Source organism: Salmo salar, chromosome ssa28 (genome assembly GCF_905237065.1).
Source record: "Salmo salar chromosome ssa28, Ssal_v3.1, whole genome shotgun sequence".
Lineage (NCBI taxonomy): Eukaryota > Metazoa > Chordata > Actinopteri > Salmoniformes > Salmonidae > Salmo > Salmo salar.
The window spans coordinates 29276356-29297812 of NC_059469.1; the positions used below are offsets into that span (position 1 = coordinate 29276356).

Here is a 21457-nt window from a genome sequence, read left to right on the forward strand (position 1 = left end):
TTAGTTTTAAATGATGCCAAGATATACCAGAGATAAGGGACTGTTGATATTGCAACCACACCACTCAAACACCGGTTCACCGGTATGAACGAAATCGCAAACAGCCCTCAAGAACTGTTTTTCTACTAAAGTTGATCACCACATCAGTCACTAGCTTCATCAATAAGTGCGTCGATGATGTTGTCCCCACAATGACCGTACGTACATACTCCAACCAGAAGCCATGGATTACAGGCAACATCCGCACTGAGCTAAAGGGTAGAGCTGCCGCTTTCGAGGAGCGGGACTCTAACCCGGACGCTTAGAAGAAATCCCGCTATGCCCTCTGACGAACCATCAAACAGGCAAAGCGTCAATACAGGACTAAGATCGAATCCTACTACACCGGCTCCGACGCTCATCGGATATGGCAGGGCTTGCAAACTATTACAGACTACATAGGGAAGCACAGCCGCGAGCTGCCCAGTGACACGAGCCTACCAGACGAGCTAAATGACTATGGGTGCTTCGAGGCAAGCAACACTGAAGCATGCATGAGAGCACCAGCTGTTCCGGACGACTGTGTGATGACGCTCTCCGTAGCCGATGTAAGACCTTTAAACAGGTCAACATTCACAAGGCTGCAAGGCCAGACAGATTACCAAGAATTGTACTCCGAGCATTCGCTGACCAACTGGCAAGTGTTTTCACGGACATTTTCAACCTCTCTCTCACCGAGTCTGTAATACCAACATGTTTCAAGCAGACCATGATAGTCCCTCTTTTGCATTGTTGTGTTTTGTGTTGGATGGTATTTCCATGTTCCGCTGTGTTTCTTCTGCAGGTTTTGGCTTGTTAGAAGTTTTTGTTTCTTGATAGTCCATTCAGGTAATTTTATCCAAAATCAAGATTTTAGGTATGGAATTTGGATTTGGATTGAAGGATTTGATGTTGAGGTTAGTATGTTGTATAAGTCCTTGTGATAAAAATTGTTAATCTACATTTATCCAACTCTAATTCTATATTTTTGCAGAAGAACTCAGGAGCTCTCTCTCTCTCTCTTTCTCTCTCTTTCTCTCGCTCTCTTTCTCTCTCTTTCTTTCTCTCTCTCTCTCTTTCTCTCTCTCTTTCTCTTTCTCTCACTCACTCTCTCTATCCCTCAATCTCTCTCTCTCTCGCTCACTCACTCTCTCTCACACACACTACAGTTCACTGCACATTACCATCCCCGTAGGCCCTCAGGCCAGATGTGTAAAAGCTCACTGCATTCCTTTCCTGTTAGGTACAGCCCAGAGCAAGCCTACTGCTGTGTGTATGTGTTTTGTGGGAGGGGTTGCCTGAAACAACTAAATGCATCGGGGAACCCCTCTTTGTTTTTTTGACCTGCCTGTGGCTTGTTGCTTTTGTAGGTGTGTGTCATCTCTCTTTCTCTTTCTTTCTCTGTCTCTTTCATTCTCTCTCTCTTTCTTTCTTTCTCTGTCTCTTTCTCTTTCTCTCTCTCTCTCGCTCTCTGAATATGTCCCTAATGGATATGGAATGTACTTACAATGCGCTTGCACAATAAAATTCAAACAGCGTGTATTTACTGATAGACTGGACCCCACTGACTAGGGACTGTGTTATACATATGAGTTGTGTTATTCTAAATATCTCCTTGGCAACAAAACATTTAGTTATATCTCATCTTTGACATCAGGGCCCAGAGTATTTCCTAGTCATGTTGTCATGAAAAACATAATGCATTGTCTGCAAGGCTGTTGCTGTCATGTTGTGCACTGGGTATTGTTATCATGCAGGGCTCTGGGAATTGCCTAACACAGTGCGGTCTTTGTATTTGTTTGAACCAGGAAGTAGAGAGTCTTCCTGATGGGAGCCAGATAGTAAACATTACTGTAATAGTTTATGGCCCTATTCCCGTCAATGTTGCTGACCCTGTCAATCAATTATGTAATCAGAGGTTTATGGAGAAGGGGAGGCACTAGCGGTAAAGCTTTGTGTGAAGGTTTGTGTGTGTGTGTGTGTGTGTGTGTGTGTGTGTGTGTGTGTGCGTGCGTGCGTGCGTGCGCGTACATCTAAACTGGTTGTGTGAATTTGGAAAGTAACATGATTTCTCTCATGAAAATCTTGAGGTAGAAACCACAAGTTTAGAAATGAAACTGTGTACAAATGCCGTATCTTAATTTTATCATCCTGTTGTTGCAGTAATTTTCTTGCATAGCAGGAAAATGCAAACATGTAGTGTATTCAAGGTTTGAAAAGCCTTCTAAAGTTAGCAATTTCCACTTTACAATTCCAGACTTGATTTTCCCTACAGAAAAATGTATCAACCCCTACAAAAAAAATCCATTCATTATAATCCACATATCCTGTTGCTGCAGGATTATTTTCCTGCTGTAGCAAACTGGCTCAAATTAAAATCCTACATCTGTAGTTGTGTGTTTTTTCCTTTATGATGTGAGAAAGTGGAGAGATGTTCTGTGTAAGTGTGATTGTGGTTATTCATTCTCAGTTGTGTGAATGTGTACAGGAAACCTCATAGTGTATTTCTAAACCATAGCACTTGTAACACCGTCTAACTGTGTGTGTGAGAAAGAGAGAGATAGTTTATTTCACTTTTGTTTATTCTCTATTTCAGTTGCTTTGGCAATATATACATATTTCCCATGCCAATAAAGCCATTTGAATTGAATTGGGGGAGAGAGAGAGAGTTACTCACACTATTGAGAAATTCTCCACCCAGACCCTTACGTACACCTTTTACACACTGCTAACCACAGACCATCATAAATCTCTCCCACGTGGAACCTTTCACCTCTCTGACCTTACATACACTAATTCTCTCTGACCTCCTCACCTCTTTCTCCCTCTCAAAACACACACACACACACACACACACACACACACACACACACACACACACACACACACACACACACACACACACACACACACACTACAGTTCAGTACACTGCACATTACCAGAGAAATGTTTCACGTGTTCCCCACACAGCAAATTTGCAGGTGTTAAAATCTCGTGTTGAGGTAAAAAAGTGTTATATCTGAGAGTTGATTCTAGAGGGGTTAACATCAGAGGGGTTTAAATTGACACCACATTCAGTTAAAGTGTTAATTAAATCGCACACAGACAGACAGACGTGTATCCTACATAAATGAAGGCACAAAGAGAATCGGTTCAATTTGGTTAAAAAAAAGTGCGCTTTAATATTAAGTATTGAAATATCTTAGAAATATAAATATGTGCAAAGTTCCTTTATTCATTTCTATTTTGTAATGCTTTTAGTTTTTTTTGTTCCAGATAGTTTGCCCTGTCTGCCAGTCTGGTGGCGAGGTTATGAGCAGTCTTTATGAAAGACGAGTACTTCACATGTAGCTGGGCTGATGCGACACATGTAAACATTATGTTGTTAGTAAATGTTAAAAATGACAAACGTTGATCTTCTACTAATTAGACTTCTATCAGGAAGACATGGATTCAGCGTAACACTACATCATCATCAAAATCATTATTATCACGTCTTCGTCATCATCATCATCATCACTACCATCATCATCAGACCAAATGAAGGGGTTGTCATCATCTCTGTGGTCTGAAAACCATCTCTAACCTCTCCCCCAGCCTCACCCCTACTTGTCTTCCTCACTCTTTCCTCACCCTTTCCTAACCTCTCCCACTCGACTTCTATGTTCTGCTTCAGTTGTAGTTGTTTCTGCCTGTGTCTCAAATGGCAACCTATTTCCTATAGTGAACTAGTTTTGACCAGAGTCCACACGGTCCCAAAGTAATGCACTATAAAGGGAATAGGGTGCTATTTGGGACACACCCGTTGTTGTTTCTGCCTGTCTGCCTGCCTGTCTGTCTGTCTGTCTGTCTGCCTGCCTGCCTGTCTGTCTGTCTGTCTGTCTGTCTGCCTGCCTGCCTGCCTGCCTGCCTGTCTGTCTGTCTGTCTGCCTGCCGGCCCCCTGGGACTATAATAAGATCCACTGTTAGCTTTGGTTGTCTGCCAGGGCTTTTGTCTGACTAACAGTGGTCTGCTCAGACTCACTGTCACAACTCCTGTTCTCAGAGAGATATGTGTGGGGGGGGGTAAAGACAAGAGGGAGAGACAGGGGCACCTCCATCACATTCTAAACAGAAGAGCTTCCAAAGCTGCAGTATAGCTGTATGTATGCCTGTGTGTGTGTCTATCTCTGTGTGTGTGTGTGTGTGTGTGTGTGTGTGTGTGTGTGTGTGTGTGTGTGTGAGGCTAGAGGCTGTTGTCAGCCATGATCCCTCACACCTTCCTATGAGGCCATGCTAGTTGGCATGCAGCAGTGGAAATGTGTACGACACCATGCACACAAACACATTCACTCTGCTATGGGCCCCTCGTTTGACATTCACTGCCATACTCCCCACCCTCTCTCTCCTTTTCTCTCATTATACTTCAATCCCTCTCTCTATCTCCCTCTCTCTCTCCCTCTCAATCCAGTCAACCCATTTTACATGTCAGACAGGAGAAAGAGGAGAGGTAAGCTTCTGCTAATCAACAGAAAGAGCTGTTCCTCAGCCACAGCAGCACAACAAACCCACAGGAAACCTTTCTGACAACACTCCTAAAGCCCTTGCTAAAGTGTGTGCTTGCTAAAGTGTGTATGTGTTTGCTTGCGTGTGTGTTTGCTTGCGTGTGTGTGTTTGCTTGCGTGTGTGTGTGTTTGCTTGCGTGTGTGTTTGCTTGCGTGTGTGTGTGTTTGCTTGCGTGTGTGTGTGTTTGCTTGCGTGTGTGTGTGTGTTTGCTTGCGTGTGTGTGTGTGTTTGCTTGCGTGTGTGTTTGCTTGCGTGTGTGTGTGTTTTGCTTGCGTGTGTGTGTGTTTGCTTGCGTGTGTGTGTGTGTGTTTGCTTGCGTGTGTGCACGTTCACTGTCTGCGTCACTTTAATCTTTTTGACTACCCAATCACAGCTTCCGCTGGGAGAACGACTAACTGGCTGACAGGGCAACAACCTTTGACCCCCAGCGTTTTCCTGACTCCCATTGACAGTCTCTCCAGGAGAGGCGTATCCATGGCTACCTATATGAGGATCCACTTGATAGGAAAGCAGTGGCATCGATCTAGGATCAGCTTACCCTCTCCAAATCCTATCCTCAACCATTAGACGGGAAAACCCCCAAACTGAACTGTGTGTGTGTGTGTGTGTGTGTTTAGATGGGAGCATCGTACTCCGCCAAGAAGTCTCTTAGAGTGTGAGGGAGCTGGTGTGTGTCAGGGGGATCCGGGCCCCCCAGGTGTCCGTTCAGGGTCCTTCTACACAGGTGCTGGAGGGAGGACAGGGAGGAGGGGAGGGGTCGACGCAGTTCTAACGGAACCTTCTCTCCCCCAGAGTGGATCAGATACAAACTCCCTGTCCCCACAGTCTCCCCTGCAGCCGCAGCCATGCCCCCCCCTGTCCTTACCCCGGCCTCCCTATCTCCTCCTCCACCTCCCTCCTTCCCCATGTAGTGTCCAATCAGTTTGAGCACACAGTCGAAACGCGGGGGCGTGTGCGTGCAGTGGGGGTCGGGCTGCAGGTAAAAGCTTCCCCCCTGGCTGTGGATCCGGAGGTTCTTGGTCCCACGAGCCGTCTGGACCGACAGTGTGAAGAAGTAGTGGTGGTCGGAGGAGTCTCGGACCAGGAAGGTCCCTGGGGGCTGGGAGCGGAGCAGAGCGCTGGCCTCACGACCCCCCACTGCACCCCAGTAGAACCCACTCTCCTGTAACTTACGCACCGCACACAGCACCTGCAACATGGGGAAATAATAGGTTTTAATATAACAATTGTTTCATTTATGCAAAGTAGGTACATCAAATATACTATACACACAGCACCTGGCAGAGGAACTATAATATATGATGCTGTAATGATAACAATTAGACAAACCATCTGAGACTGAGAGGAATAATGATGATGATGGGTTAGCATTTAGTAAGAGGCTAGCTAGTTTGCATATAGTACATGTGGAGCTGCCACATGATGACAGAATTGAACTGGCCTGTTGGTAGTGTGCGTGCGAGCTGAAGGGTTTGTAGCGCAGGGGGTGAACGTCTGACCCCTGACCTCTGACCTCTGGGTGGGTAACGCTGCTCATGGCTGGGGGGGTCGTGCCTGCTATGGGTTACCATGGCGCCCTGACCCCCCCTGCTCGGCTTGCTGACCGAGGGGTGGGGGGTCCAGAGCAGGGAGGGGGGAGGAGGTACAAGGGGAGGAGGTGAGTTGTGATGGAGGAGGGGAGGAGAAAGGGAGAGGACGTGAGGGAGGAGGGGAGGAGGGAGGGTGAGGACGTGTGGGGGGAGGAGGGGAGAGGACGTGAGGGAAGAGGGGAGGAATAGGGTAGCGGACGTGATTCCCAGAGTGAAGACACTGAGGAGCAGTCCAGAGAGGACCTCAGAGAGACCACCCACTGCAGACAGCTGCAGAGAGAGAGTGAGAGTTATCTCTATTGAAAAACTTCATTCATAACAAACCGTGTTTTTATGTATATACAGTGAGGGAAAAAAGTATTTGATCCCCTGCTGATTTTGTACGTTTGCCCACTGACAAAGAAATGATCAGTCTATAATTTTAATGGTAGGTTTATTTGAACAGTGAGACACAGAATAACAACAAAAAATCCAGAAAAACGCATGTCAAAAATGATATAAATTGATTTGCATTTTAATGAGGGAAATAAGTATTTGTCCCCCTCTCAATCAGAAAGGTTTCTGGCTCCCAGGTGTCTTTTATACAGGTAACGAGCTGAGATTAGGAGCACACTCTTAAAGGGAGTGCTCCTAATCTCAGTTTGTTACCTGTATAAAAGACACCTGTCCACAGAAGCAATCAATCAATCAGATTTCAAACTCTCCACCATGGCCAAGACCAAAGAGCTCTCCAAGGATGTCAGGGACAAGATTGTAGACCTACACGAGGCTGCAATGGGCTACAAAACCATCGCCAAGCAGCTTGGTGAGAAGGTGACAACAGTTGGTGTGATTATTCGCAAATGGAAGAAACACAAAAGAACTGTCAATCTCCCTCGGCCTGGGGCTCCATGCAAGTTCTCACCTCGTGGAGTTGCAATGATCATGAGAACGGTGAGGAATCAGCCCAGAACTACACGGGAGGATCTTGTCAATGATCTCAAGGCAGCTGGGACCATAGTCACCAAGAAAACAATTGGTAACACACTACGCCGTGAAGGACTGAAATCCTGCAGCACCCGCAAGGTCCCCCTGCTCAAGAAAGCACATATACATGCCCGTCTGAAGTTTGCCAATGAACATCTGAATGATTCAGAGGACAACTGTGTGAAAGTGTTGTGGTCAGATGAGACCAAAATGGAGCTCTTTGGCATCAACTCAACTCGGCGTGTTTGGAGGAGGAGGAATGCTGCCTATGACCCCAAGAAAATCATCCCCACCGTCAAACATGGAGGTGGAAACATTATGCTTTGGGGGTGTTTTTCTGCTAAGGGGACAGGACAACTTCACCGCATCAAAGGGACGATGGACGGGGCCATGTACCGTCAAATCTTGGGTGAGAACCTCCTTCCCTCAGCCAGGGCATTGAAAATGGGTCGTGGATGTGTACTCCAGCATGACAATGACCCAAAACACACAGCCAAGGCAACAAAGGAGTGGCTCAAGAAGAAGCACATTAAGGTCCTGGAGTAGCCTAGTGTCACGTCCTGACCAGCAGAGGGCGTATTGCTTAGTCTAGGTCAGGATGTGGCAGGGGGTTTGTGTTTGTTAAATGTTGGGTTGATGATTGGGACTTCCAATTGAAGGCAGGTGTGTATAGTTGCCTTTGATTGGAAGTCCTATATAGGTGTGTGTGTTTGTCTTTGGGGTTGTGGGGAATTGTTCTGTGTTGAGCCTATGCTTTGCCAGACTGTTGGTTGTTCGTTCATTCTCGTGAGTTCTTTGTTATTTTGGGTGTTCATTTTTGATAGTTAATAAAAGTCAAGATGAGCCTGCACATACCTGCTGCGTTTTGGTCCTCTTCTCTCCAGTACGACATTTTTAAGGATGAGTACGACTTATTTTATGACACCTAGCCAGTCTCCAGACCTTAATCCCATAGTAAATCTGTGGAGGGAGCTGAAGGTTCGAGTTGCCAAACGTCAGCCTCGAAACCTTAATGACTTGGAGAAGATCTGCAAAGAGGAGTGGGACAAAATCCCTCCTGAGATGTGTGCAAACCTGGTGGCCAACTACAAGAAACGTCTGACCTCTGTGATTGCCAACAAGGGTTTTGCCACCAAGTACTAAGTCATGTTTTGCAGAGGGGTCAAATACTTATTTCCCTCATTAAAATGCAAATCATTTTATAACATTTTTGACATGCGTTTTTCTGGATTTTTTGTTGTTATTCTGTGTCTCACTGTTCAAATAAACCTATCTTTAAAATTATAGACTGATAATTTCTTTGTCAGTGGGCAAACGTACAAAATCAGCAGGGGATCAAATACTTTTTTCCCTCACTGTATATATATATATATATATATATCTCACACACATATACACACACACACAGTGCCTTCGGAAAGTAGTCAGACCCCTTGACTTTTCCACATTTTGTTACGTTACAGCCTTATTCTAAAATGGATTAAATATTTTTCCCCCTCTCATCAATCTACACACAATACCCCATAATGACAAAGCGAAAACAGGTTTTTAGAAACTGAAATATCACATTTACATAAGTATTCAGACCCTTTACTCAGTACTTTGTTGAAGCACCTTTGGCAGCGATTACATCCGCAAGTCTTCTTGGGTATGACGCCACAAGCTTGGCACACCTGTATTTGGGGAGTATCACATTCTTCTCTGCAGATTCTCTCAAGCTCTGTCAGGTTGGATGGGGAGAGTTGCTGCACAGCTATTTTCAGGTCTCTCCAGAGATGTTCGATCGGGTTCAAGTCCGGGCTCTGGCTGGGCCACTCAAGGACATTCAGAGACTTGTCCCGAAGCCACTCCTGCGTTGTCTTGGCTGTGTGCTTAGGGTCGTTGTCCTGTTGGAAGTTGAACCTTCGCCCCAGTCTGAGGTCATGAGCGCTCTGGAGCAAGTTTTCATCAAGGATCTCTCTGTACTTTGCTCTGTTCATCTTTCCCAGTTCCTGCCGCTGAAAAACATCCCCACAGCATGATGCTGCCACCACCATGCTTCACCGTAGGGATGGTGCCAGGTTTCCTCCAGACGTGACGCTTGGCATTCAGGCCAAAGAGTTCAATCTTGGTTTCATCTTGTTTCTCCTGTTCTTAGAGTCCTTTTGGCAAACTTCAAGCCGGATGTCATGTGCCTTTTACTTAGGAGTTACTTCCGTCTGGCCACTCTACCATAAAGGCCTGATTGGTGGAGTGATGCAGAGATGGGATAACCTTCCAGAAGGACAACCATCTCCACAGAGAAACTATTGAGCTCTGTCAGAGTGACCATCGGGTTCTTGGTCATCTCCCTGACCAAGGCTCTTCTACCCCGATTGATCAGTTTGGCCGGACGGCCAGCTCTAGAAAGTGTCTTGGTGGTTCCAAACTTCTTCCATTTAAGAATGATGGAGGCCACTGTGTTCTTGGGGACCTTCAATGCAGCTGACATTTTTTTGGTACCCTTCCCCAGATTGGTGCCTCGACACAATCCTGTCTCGGAGCTCTACGGACAATTCCTTCGACCTCATGGCTTGGTTTTTGCTCTGACGTGCACCAACATGCACTGTCAAATGTGGGACCTTATATAGACAGGTGTGTGGCTGTGCAATCAATTTAATATACCACAGGTGTACTCCAATCAAGTTATAGAAAAATCTCAAGGATGATCAATGGAAACAGGATGAACCTGAGCACAATTTTGAGTCTCATAGCAAAGGGTCTGAATATTTATATCTGTAATAAAACCCTTTTTTAGAGATTTTTTTTCTTCTTATTGGTTGTTCCTGGCTCCCGAGTGAGTGGGCCTGGCTGCCAAGTGGGTGGGCCTATGCCATCCAAGGCCCACCCATGGTTGCACTCCTGCCCAGTCATGTGAAATCCAAAGATTAGGTCTTAATTCATGTATTAAATTGACTGGTTATCTTATATGAACTGTAACTCAGTAAAATCTTTGAAATTGTTAAATGTTGCGTTTATATTTTGTTCAGTGTATATATACACACAGTGCATTCGGAAAGTATTCAGAACCCTCACTTTTTCCACATTTTGTTACGTTACAGCCTTATTCTAAAATTGATTCAATTATTGTTTTTCCTCATCAATCTACACACAATACCCCACAATGACAAAGCAAAAGCAGGTTTTTAGAAAAATGTTGGAAAATGTATTACAAATAAAAAACAATAATGTGTTGTGTGACAAAACTGCACATTTTAGAGTGGCCTTTTATTGTCCCCAGCACAAGATGCACCTGTGTAATGATCATGCTGTAATCACGCTGTTGATATGCCACACCAGTCAGGTGGATGGATTAACTTGACAAAGGAGAAATGCTCACTAACAGGGATATAAACACATTTGTGCATAAACACTTAGAGAAATACGTTTTTTGTGTGTTTTGAACATTTCTGGGATTTTTTTATTTCAACTCAAGAAACATTTGGGACAGCAGGTAGCCTAGTGGTTAGATCGTTGGGCCGGTAACCGAAAGATTGCTATATCGAACCCCCGAGCTGACAAGGTAAAAATCTGTCTTTCTGTCCCTGAACAAGGCAGGTAACCCACTGTTCCTAGGCCGTCATTGTAAATAAGAATGTGTTCTTAACTGACTTGCCTAGTTAAATAAACATGTGACCAACATGTTGCGTTTGTATTTTTGTTCAGTGTACATCATAGGCTGTATTAAACATATTATATCTATCTCCAGCATACAGTCAGACGGGGGGGGGAATTCTCAGTAAACCGAGTTTTATGAATGAGTCCCGGTCCATTCTGAATAAACAACCTCATTCCCATGCAGCCTGCTCGCACCAGCAGAGCGGCTATGGTTCTCCGGTTTCACAGTAAATAGGCTACTCCGGATGGGTCTGGTCTGGCGGTCTCACTGTGCTGCTGGTCGTTGCATTTGGAGCGAGACGGAACGTGCCCGGCACAATAATGGATGGATCTTCATTCTCCAGGACCCCCTCTTGTTGTTACTCGAAGCGGCGCCATAACTGCCCGCTATGCATCTGTGAAACACGGTCTCCGTCTGTGCCAAACTGGAGCCTCTTCCAGCCACAGAATAGAAACATGACTTAAAACGAAAACGCAGAAATAGACAATGCTATCTGAAATAAGGAGAATGAGTAGACTATATAGCCTAGCGTGTGTCCCAAATAGGAGTAGTGTTCTGCATTGCGCCATTACCGCCTGCTGTTCGTAGTAGTGCTGTCTCCCTAGGATGTTTTAGAGAGGCAATTGCTCGAGCCCTAAAAGCTCACCATATCGCCATTATGATAACGTTTTGGCCCAATTGCACAATGCACACATGCACTATGCTATTTTACGCACCATAGAGTAACGGTCAAAGCACCGGGTATGGAGCCTGTTTATTTACCTTGGAGACGGTTCCTGTCTCGGGCTCCAGCGTTCCTCTCCGGGGGGAGAAAATATCCAAAGTCCCCGAGTTAAATCATTTATAAACTTGGTCATTAACTCCTGTCTCTTCTAACCGACAGAGGAACGGGTCCGTAGGCTATTGTCGGTAAAGACGTCGCCCACCCCATTCTTATTCTCTCTCAATTCAATTCAAAGGGCTTTATTGGCATGGGAAACATGTTTACATTACCAAAGTAAGTGAAATAGATAATAAACAATATTCTCTCCTTCTTTCTCTATCCAGCAACCGGAGGTAGTTGTGTTACAGCGACCAACGAGTAGTCTATAGAGCTGATATTCGTAAGGCTCCACCTCCTCCGCTCCGAAGTTCTTCCAGTAAATACACACACACACACACACACAAAAGAATAATCAGTGTGACCTTCTTTTACGGGGCGATTCCCGTATTAGCTGGTGAGTCCTCCCTTTCCCTCCACTCCGCCCTGACAAGATGAAACAGTTGAAGATGTTTATTTACCCTTGAGGAAACCCATAATTCCTGACTGACAACTAGCCTACATTGTACTTTACATTCACGTCATTTAGCAGACTCACTTATCCAGAGCAACTAGAGTTAAGTGCCTGCTCAAAGGCACATACAGTTTTTCACCTAGTTGTCTCGAGAATACGAACCAGCAACCTTTCAATTACTCTCCCAATATTTTTAACTACTAGCCTACTGCTGACCGCACTGATAAACAGTGTTACACAATTTAGACTCATGCTTACTTGCCTACAGTAGGCCTAGGCTAGAATTTAGACAAGGGACCCAATTTAGGGTAGCCTCCCAGCTAGCACATAACGTTCTGAGAACGTTAGAGCTTGGTTAGAGTGTGGTTGTCTTATAGTTATTTTGCATACAACCTTCCCACAACATTCTGGGAATGGTACAAGATAGTTGCTTGGCTTTGAACATTCTCAGGAGATTTAAGGAACGTAACAAAAAAAAACATTTCTTAGTATTTCATTAGTTTAACCTGTTATGGCTAGGGGGCAGTATTTTCACGGCTGGATAAAAAACGTACCCGATTTAATCTGGTTACTACTCCTGCCCAGTAACTAGAATATGCATATAATTATTGGCTTTGGATGGAAAACACTCCAAAGTTTCTAAAACTGTTTGAATGGTGTCTGTGAGTATAACAGAACTCATATGGCAGGCAAAAACCTGAGAACATTTCATGCAGGAAGTGGCCTGTCTGACAAGGTGTCGTTCTTCTTGTCTCTGTTTATTGAAGAGTGAAGATCTTAGCTGTCCTGTGACACTTCCTACGGCTGCCATAGGGTCTCAGAAGGCGGTAAAAAGCTGAATCGTGGCTTTGCAGGCTCTGGCTGAAAAAAAGTAGCGCGTTTGGGTAGTGGCTGGTTACAGTACTGTGAGACTCAGGCTCGTGCCCGCGTCGACCGAAAGCTTTGTTTACTTTCCTCTGTTTAGCTAAATAGACATTCCCGGTCGGAATATTATCACTTTTTTACGTGAAAAATGGCATAAAAATTGATTTTAAACAGCGGTTGACATGCTTCGAAGTACGGTAATGGAATATTTAGATTTTTTTTGTCACGAATTGCGCCATGCGCACGACCCTTATTTACCCTTTCAGATAGTGTCTGGAACGCACAAACAAAACACCGCAATTTGGATATAACGATGGATTATTTTGGACCAAACCAACATTTGTTATTGAAGTAGCAGTCCTGGGAGTGCATTCTGACGAAGACAACAAAAGGTAATCAAACTTTTATAATAGTAAATCTGATATTGGTGAGTGCTAAACTTGCCGGGTGTCTAAATAGCTAGCCCTGTGATGCCGGGCTATGTACTTAGAATATTGCAAAATGTGCTTTCACCAAAAAGCTATTTTAAAATCGGACATATCGAGTGCATAGAGGAGTTCTGTATCTATAATTCTTAAAATAATTGTTATGCTTTTTGTGAACGTTTATCGTGAGTAATTTAGTAAATTGTTAGCAAATTCCTCTGGAAGTTTGCGGGGGGTATGCTAGTTCTGAACGTCACATGCTAATGTAAAAAGCTGTTTTTTGATAAAAATATGAACTTGATTGAACAAAACATGCATGTATTGTATAACATAATGTCCTAGGTGTGTCATCTGATGAAGATCATCAAAGGTTAGTGCTGCATTTAGCTGTCTTCTGGGTTTTTGTGACATTATATGCTAGCTTGAAAAATGGGTGTCTGATTATTTCTGGCTTGGTACTCTGCTGACATAATCTAATGTTTTGCTTTCGCTGTAAAGCCTTTTTGAAATCGGACAGTGTGGTTAGATAAAGGAGAGTCTTGTCTTTAAAATGCTGTGAAATAGTCATATGTTTGAAAAATTGAAGTTTTTGTATTTTTGAGGAATTTGTAATTCGCGCCACGCCTATCATTGGATATTGGAGCAGGTGTTCCGCTAGCGGAACGTCTAGATGTAAGAGGTTTTAACAGAACGTTTCCTAAAAGTTACATTTCATTTCAATTTTGGTAATGTTCTAGGAACATTCTCCAACTGGTTTGACATGGAATGTTCTCAAATAGTTCAGAGAACATTAAGAAGCAACATTCTGCTGTGAGAATTTCAGTACTTCAGCATAACTTTTCCTACAGGTTTCATCATGGTTCTATAAACAGATGTGCAGGATAATGGTGATGATGTGAGCCATTACCAGCCTTTCAAAGCACTTCATGGCTACAGACGTGAGTGCTACGAGTCTGTAGTCATTTAGGCAGGTTGCCTTTGTGTTCTAGGGCACAGGGACTATGGTGGTCTGCTTAAAACATATTGGTATTACAAACTCAATCAGGGACATGTTGAAAATGTCAGTGAAGATGCCTGCCAGTTGGTCAGCACATGCCCGGAGCACACGTCCTGGTAATCCATCTGGCCTCGCAGCCTTGTGTATGTTGACCTGTTTAAAGGTCTTACTCACGTTGGCTACGGAGAGCGTGATCACACAGTCGTCCGGAACAGCTGATGCTCTCATGCATGCCTCAGTGTTTCTTGCCTCGAAGCAAGCATAGAAGTGATTTAGCTCATCTGGTAGGCTCGTGTCACTGGGCAGCTCGTGGCTGTGCTTCCCTTTGTAGTTTGTAATAGTTTGCAAGCCCTGCCACATAAGACGAGCGTCGGAGCCGGTGTAGTATGATTCAATCTTAGCCCTGTATTGACGCTTTGCCTGTTTGATGGTTCGTCGCAGGGCATAGAAGGATTTCTTGTAAGCTTCCGGGTTAGAGTCCCGCACCTTGAAAGTGGCAGCTCTACCCTTTAGCTCAGTGTGAATGTCGCCTGTAATCCATGACTTCTGGTTGGGGTATGTACGTACGGTCATTGTGGGGACGACGTCCTCTATGCGCTTATTGATAAAGCCAGGGACTGATGTGGTGTACTCCTCAATACCATCAGAAGAATCCCGGAACATGTTCCAGTCTGTGATAGCAAAACAGTCCTGTAGTTTAGCATCTGATTCATCTGACCACTTTTTTATAGACCGAGTCACTGGTGCTTCCTGCTTTAATTTTTGCTTGTAAGCAGGAATCAGGAGGATAGAGTTGTGGTTGGATTTACCAAATGGAGGGCGAGGGAGAGCTTTGTACACGTCTCTGTGTGTGGAGTACAGGTGATCTAGAATTGTTTTCCTTCTGGTTGCACATTTAACATGTTGATATAAATTTGGTAGAACTGATTTCAGTTTCCCATTAACGTCTCCGGCCACTAGGAGCGCTGACTCTGGGTGAGTGGTTTCCTGTTTGCTTATTTCCTTATAGAGCTGACTGAGTGCGGTCTTAGTGCCAGCATCTGTCTATGGTGGTAAATAAACAGCCACGAAAAGTATAGTTGAAAACTCTCTAGGCAAGTAGTGTGGCCTGCAATTTATCACAATATACTCTACTTCAGGTGAGAAAAATCTAGAGACTTCCTTAGATTTTGTGCACCAGCTGTTGTTCACAAATATGCACAGACCGCCCCCCCTCGTCTTACCGGAGTGTGCTGTTCTATCTTGCCGGTGCAGCGTATATCCCGCTAGCTGAATATCCATGTCATCATTCAGCCACGATTCCGTGAAACATAGGATATTACAGTTTTTGATGTCGCGTTGGTAGGATATACGTGATCGTACCTCGTCTAATTTATTGTCCAATGATTTCACGTTGGTGAGTAATATTGACGGTAATGGCAGCTTTCCCACTCGCCTTCTGCGCGTCCTCACGAGGCATCCCGCTCTGTGTCCTCTGTACCTGTGTTTCTTCCTCTTGCAAATAACGGGGATGTTGGCCCTGCCGGGTGTTTGGAGAATGTCCTGTGCATCTTGCTTATTGAAGAAAAAATATTTGTCTAATCCGAGGTGAGGGATCGCTGTCCTGATATCCAGAAGCTCTTTTTTTGCCGTAAGATACGGTGGCAGAAACATTATGTACAAAATAAGTTACAAATAACATGAAAAAAAACACATAATAGCACAATTGGTTGTGCGCCCGTAAAACTGCTGCCATTTCTTCCGGCGCCATTTTATACATCCAACCGGCCTCAACTGCAGACCACGTGTAACCACGCCAGCCCAGGACCTCCATATCCGGTTTCTTTACCTGTGGGATTGTCTGAGACCAGCCACCCGGACAGCTAATGAAACTGTGGGTTTACACAACCGTAGACTGGTGGCATTGGGGTTATGGTATGGGGTTATGGTATGGGCTGGAATAAGCTACAGACAACGAACACAATTGCATTTTATCGATGGCAATTTGAATGCACAGAGATACCGCAATCAACTCATGTCTCAGCATGATACTGCAGGGCCCCATGTCACAGGGATCTGTACATAATTCTTGGAAGCTGAAAATATCCCAGTTCTCCATGACCTGCATACTCACCAGAAATATCACCCATGGAGCATGTTTGGGATGCTCTGGATCAATGTGTACGACAGCGTGTTCCAGTTCCCGCCAATATCCAGCAACTTCACACAGCCATTGAAGAGGAGTAGGACAACATTCCACAGGCCACAATCAACAGCCTGATCAACTCTATGCGAAGGAGATGTGTCACACCAGCTACTGACTGGTTTTCTAATCCAAGGTATATGTGATCAAGAGATGCTTATCTGTATTCGCAGTCATGTGAAATCCATAGATTAGGGTCCAATTAATTTATTTCAATTCACTTATATGAACTGTAACTCAATAAAATCATTTAAATTGTTGCATGTTGCATTTATATTTTTGTTCAGTCTATATAAACATATATATATATATATATATCAGTGGCGGTTGGTGCCGTTTATGATTAACGAGGATGCTTTTTTTATTATGAGCATGGCCTAATTTTCTATTACAGCATATTGGATGACTGTCATTCATATTCCATTCACCCAGCTCAATGTAACATCCATAGGTTTAGGTTACTGAATGACACTCAAATTTTCCCTATACTATACCCATCATGACGATGCTACAACCTGGCCGATGAAGGAAAGTTTACAACGTACACTACCGTTCAAAAGTTTGGGGTCACTTAGAAATGTCCTTGTTTTTGAAAGAAAAGCAATTTTTTTTTGTCAATTAAAATAACACCAAATTGATCAGAAATACAGTGTAGACATTGTTAATGTTGTAAATGACTATTGTAGCTGGAAACCGCTGATTTTTTAAATGGAATATCTACATAGGCGTACAGAGACCCATTATCAGCAACCATCACTCCTGTGTTCCAATGGCACGTTGTGTTAGCTAATCCAAGTTTATCATTTTAAAAGGCCAACTGATCATTAGAAAACCTGTTTGCAATTATGTTAACAGCTGAAAACTTGTCCTGATTATAGAAGCAATAAAACTGGCCTTCTTTAGACTAGTTGAGTATCTGGAGCATCAGCATTTGTGGGTTCGATTACAGGCTCAAAAAGGCAAGAAACAAAGACCTTTCTTCTAAAACTTGTCAGTCTATTCTTGTTCTGAGAAATGAAGGCTATTCAATGCGAGAAATTGCCAAGGATAAAACAAGGACTTCCCTACAGGATGCTAGGCAAAGGTATTGAACAGGAATATATGGTGGTGGAGGTGTGGCTGAGAGGAGGGGTGATAGTGGAACTACAAAACTACAATCTGTGTCAGATATTGGACCTGGAAGTGCTGGAGAGGGTGGAGGGCCGGATAGAAGTAAAGTAATGTGGTGTGGGGATTTTAATGCCCACAACACGCTCTGGGGGGAAGGTGGAACGGACGGATGGAAATGGCCAAGTGATGGAAAGTATGATAGAAATGAAAGATCTTGGGCACTTGAATGATGGCCGAGGGACCAGGATTGATGTAGCCACAGGGAAAGAATCTGCCTTGGCCCTCACTCTGGTATCTAGTGCGATGGCAGGAAACTGTGAGTGGGAGTTATGGGAGGAGTCGACAGTAGGGAGTGATCATTACCCCATAGTATGGACAGTAGGCGGGAGGGAGGAGGAGGTGTCAGTGGATGGAGTAGGCAGGTGGATGTTTGGAAGGGCAAAGTGGGATCAGTTTCAGGAGCTGAGTGAGCAGGTGATGGCTCGGGTGGATATGAGAGGGGATGTGGATAGTATGAATAACTGGGTGAGAACAGCTTTAGTGAGGGCAGCTACTGAGGCTATACCTAAGAGTTCAGGGAGGAGGAGGAGGAGGAGGAGGGGGAGGAAATGGTGCGGAGTAAGAACAAGGCATTTAAAGTACTGAAAAGGATGCATAACTTCCAGCATCTCATTCAGTTCAAGCAGGCCCTGGTGAGGAGAACTATCCGTCAGGCGAAGAGGGCATGGTGGCGTTGGTTCTGTGACACCATTGGAAGGGTGACACATGTGGGAGTGGTGTGGGGGATAATTAAGAGGATGAGTGGGGTCAGAAGGGAGTGGGATTATCCAGTGTTGACGAGTGGGGAGGATGTGGCAGTAACAGATGAGGAGAAGGCAGAGATGATGGCCAAAGTGCATAGCTCGGCAGATTTGTCAGAGGAGGGGCAGAGGGGGAGAGAGAGAACGAGAGAGGAGCATCCTGGAGTGCTGGATAGGAGGGAGGATGTAAATGATTAGTTGAATGAAGCCTTTACCATGGCAGAGGTGAAAAGGGCAATAGGTAAGGCTGGGTTAACTTCACCTGGGACAGATGAGGTGGGCTATGTTATGTTGGCCCATTTTAGTGATGAGGAACTGGATAAGGTATTGGTGTTGTACAACAGAGTGTGTGAGGAGGGAAAACTACCAAGCATCTGGAAGGAGGCAGTAGTGGTACCAATACAGAAGCCAGGGAAGGACCCAACGAGGCCAACAAGCAATTGGCCAATAGCTTTAACAGCACATGTATGTAAGATTATGGAACGGGAGGGGAACTATGGACCCAGTACTCTGCTTAGAAGCAGAGGTCAGGAAGGCTCAGGTGAACAAGGAGACTTGTAGCTGTCTATTTTATGTGGAGAAGGCGTATGATATGATGTGGAAGGAGGGGTTGTTAATCAAGCTGGATATTATGGGGGTAGGAGGAAGAACGTACAACTGGATAAAGGATTTCCTGTTTGGAGTTCTATCCAGGTGAGGGTGGGGAAGTCTCTATCAGGCAGCTACCTGGTGGATAACAGTACACTGCAGGGGAGCGTGATTAGTCCTCTGTTGTTCTCAGTCATGATCAATGATGTTTACTCTCAGGGACGGACGGATATTGGGAGGTCGTTATTTGCAGATGATGGGGCCTTATGGAAGTGGGGAAGAAATGTGCCATATATAGTCAGAAAGTTACAGGAAGCAATTGATGAGGTAGAGCGGTGGGCATTAATGTGGGGATTTAGGTTCTCTGTAAAGAAAACTCAGACAGTGTTCTTTACCAGGAGGAAGGTGGGAGATGAGGTATGCTTGAGGTTATATGGGAGAAACCTGGAGAGGGTGGGGGCCTTCGGGTTTCTTGGGGTGTACTTTGACACTAGACTGACCTGGGCAGAACACATTGAGAGAGTGGTGGGAAAGTGTAAGAAGGTGCTATATGTGATGCGCTGTCTGGCAGGGAAGGAGTGGGGGGATGGGCATTCCTCATTGAGAACCATGCATGTTGCATTGATCCAATCTGTAATAGACTATGGCAGTATAGCGTATGGTTCGGCAGTTCAGACCTCATTGGAAACACTAGATTTCAGTTGATGTACTGGCTAAACAAGCACTTAGAAGTGGGGATGTTGAGGTTGTAGTTTCAATGAACAAGGCAGAGGCAAAAGCCTGATATGGACAGCGAAGGTGCAGAGATGGCGGGAGTAGGGGAATAGAGAAACTAAGGGAAGGCATTATTTCTAGTACAGAGGAAAGTTGGGGAGAGGAGGACGGCAGGAAGGAACAGAAGAGAGGAGGCAATTTTTTTAGGGTGGGACACAGCCAGTTGATTAAGTCCTTAAAAGTTGAATAAGTCCTTAAATGTGATAGAAAAGCATCCAACAGGAAAGTGTGATTACTGCCAGGAAACAGAGACCGTGGAGCATGTATTGCTACAGTATCAGAGGGAAAGAGAGAGGCTGAGATCTAGTATGAGGGAGAAGGGGATACAATAGATTAGTTTAAAGAGTATATTGAGTAGAACGTCCTTAGATATAGTCTCAAATATTTGTTATATATTTTTAAGAGCAACTTGGCTGGCAGGTAGGATTTAATTTCTCCGTGTCTCTGGCTCACACTCCAGTACAGTAGGTGGCGGTAATGCACCATAACGTTGGATGCCAACCGCTGATAAACCCAACCGAAGAAGAACGGCTGTAAAGATGGCGGCTCCCATAACGTGGAGGAGGCTGGGGTACTGTGTGTACACGCCGGCCCTGGCTGGGGTTTTCACCCGAATATCAGACCGATTCTTCCGTACACGCGATCGGAGGAGAGGGTAAGATACGACTGTTGTGGAACTTAAGTGGAGAAGAAAAACAGAGACCACACTGTTTTTCTTCATCAGACGTAATGACAGCGCTCACATGACAACCTCTAGCTGGGTATGTCAACTCCACGATGAGAACAACTCCGCTAGCCAACCACTTGTCGTGGCAGAGATGTAAGCGTGCAGCCAGTCTTTAATTACACAATGTTTCTGTGTTCTTTCATAATGTAGGAAAAAAGCTATGTTGTCATTTTTCTAGCGTGCGTCAAATATTATTGCCACACGTGTTCTGTTGTAATCTGATTGTTGCTTGCGAATAGTTTCATAATGTAATTTGATAATATTATGGTCATGGCGAAGGTTACATGATAAGCATCAGCGTGCAAGTTCAGCCAGCACATGTAAGCGTTGCAAAACATTATCTCCCCTTGAACTTTCTTCCGGTTGCTTAGGCCTACTTTTATTTGTGAATTGAAATGTCCACCCCATGTGTTGTCAAGTCTCTGTGTAGAGTAACGTTAACAGTAACTCAGAAATTCTCAGAATAAGGAAATCTCTCTCGGGTCTTTTTGTGGTTTCCTGAAAACCTGAAGTTGCAACAACTGCCAGATATCTGTCTGTCAGTCAGTCTGTCCACACCTGCATATAGTCACGTGCCTCAGTTTCACATCTTATCTACCATAGAGCAACACACACACTGAGCTCTGAGTCTGTCTCTGGCCTAGGCTTAACTGGGAGTACCAAGGTCGGTTCTGGAGGTTGCTTTGGGACACAACGTAGTCTGTGTTTTGGTTGGACTCCCTGAGTTGTGCACTGTTCTGGTGGTCCAACCAAAACACAGACTACTACATTTACATTTTAGTCATTTAGCAGACGCTCTTATCCAGAGCGACTTACAGTAGTGAATGCATACATTTCATTTTATGCATTTTTTATTGTATTTATTTTTGTACTGGCCCCCTGTGGGAATCGAACCCACAACCCTGGCGTTGCAAACACCATGCTCTACCAACTGAGCCACAGGGAAGACGAGTCTGGAGG

The 21457-nt window shown here is 44.7% G+C and overlaps 2 protein-coding genes across 3 annotated transcripts in view; one reads left to right on the plus strand and one right to left on the minus strand.

Annotated features, from left to right (window-relative positions):
• Positions 1-2586: 2586 nt before the first annotated feature.
• Positions 2587-11899, minus strand: LOC106589833 (suppressor of cytokine signaling 3). Its single transcript, XM_014180219.2, has 3 exons — positions 11519-11899; positions 6006-6423; positions 2587-5753 (listed from the first exon to the last, which is right to left on the minus strand). The coding sequence occupies exons 2-3, from the start codon at positions 6099-6101 to the stop codon at positions 5178-5180; spliced, it is 672 nt and encodes a 223-aa protein (XP_014035694.1). The 5' UTR covers positions 6102-6423; positions 11519-11899; the 3' UTR covers positions 2587-5177.
• Positions 11900-20269: 8370 nt separating this feature from the next.
• The window catches only part of LOC106589835 (CDP-diacylglycerol--glycerol-3-phosphate 3-phosphatidyltransferase, mitochondrial), a 28159-nt gene continuing 26971 nt past the window's right edge, over positions 20270-21457 (plus strand). The window contains exon 1 of one of the 2 annotated variants that reach the window (XM_014180223.1): positions 20270-20425. In XM_014180223.1, coding sequence (XP_014035698.1) covers positions 20310-20425 — 116 coding nt within the window. In that variant the 5' untranslated portion in view covers positions 20270-20309. Of the gene's footprint in view, positions 20591-21457 lie in introns of both variants that reach the window. The other variant, XM_014180224.2, reaches the window with a different exon arrangement.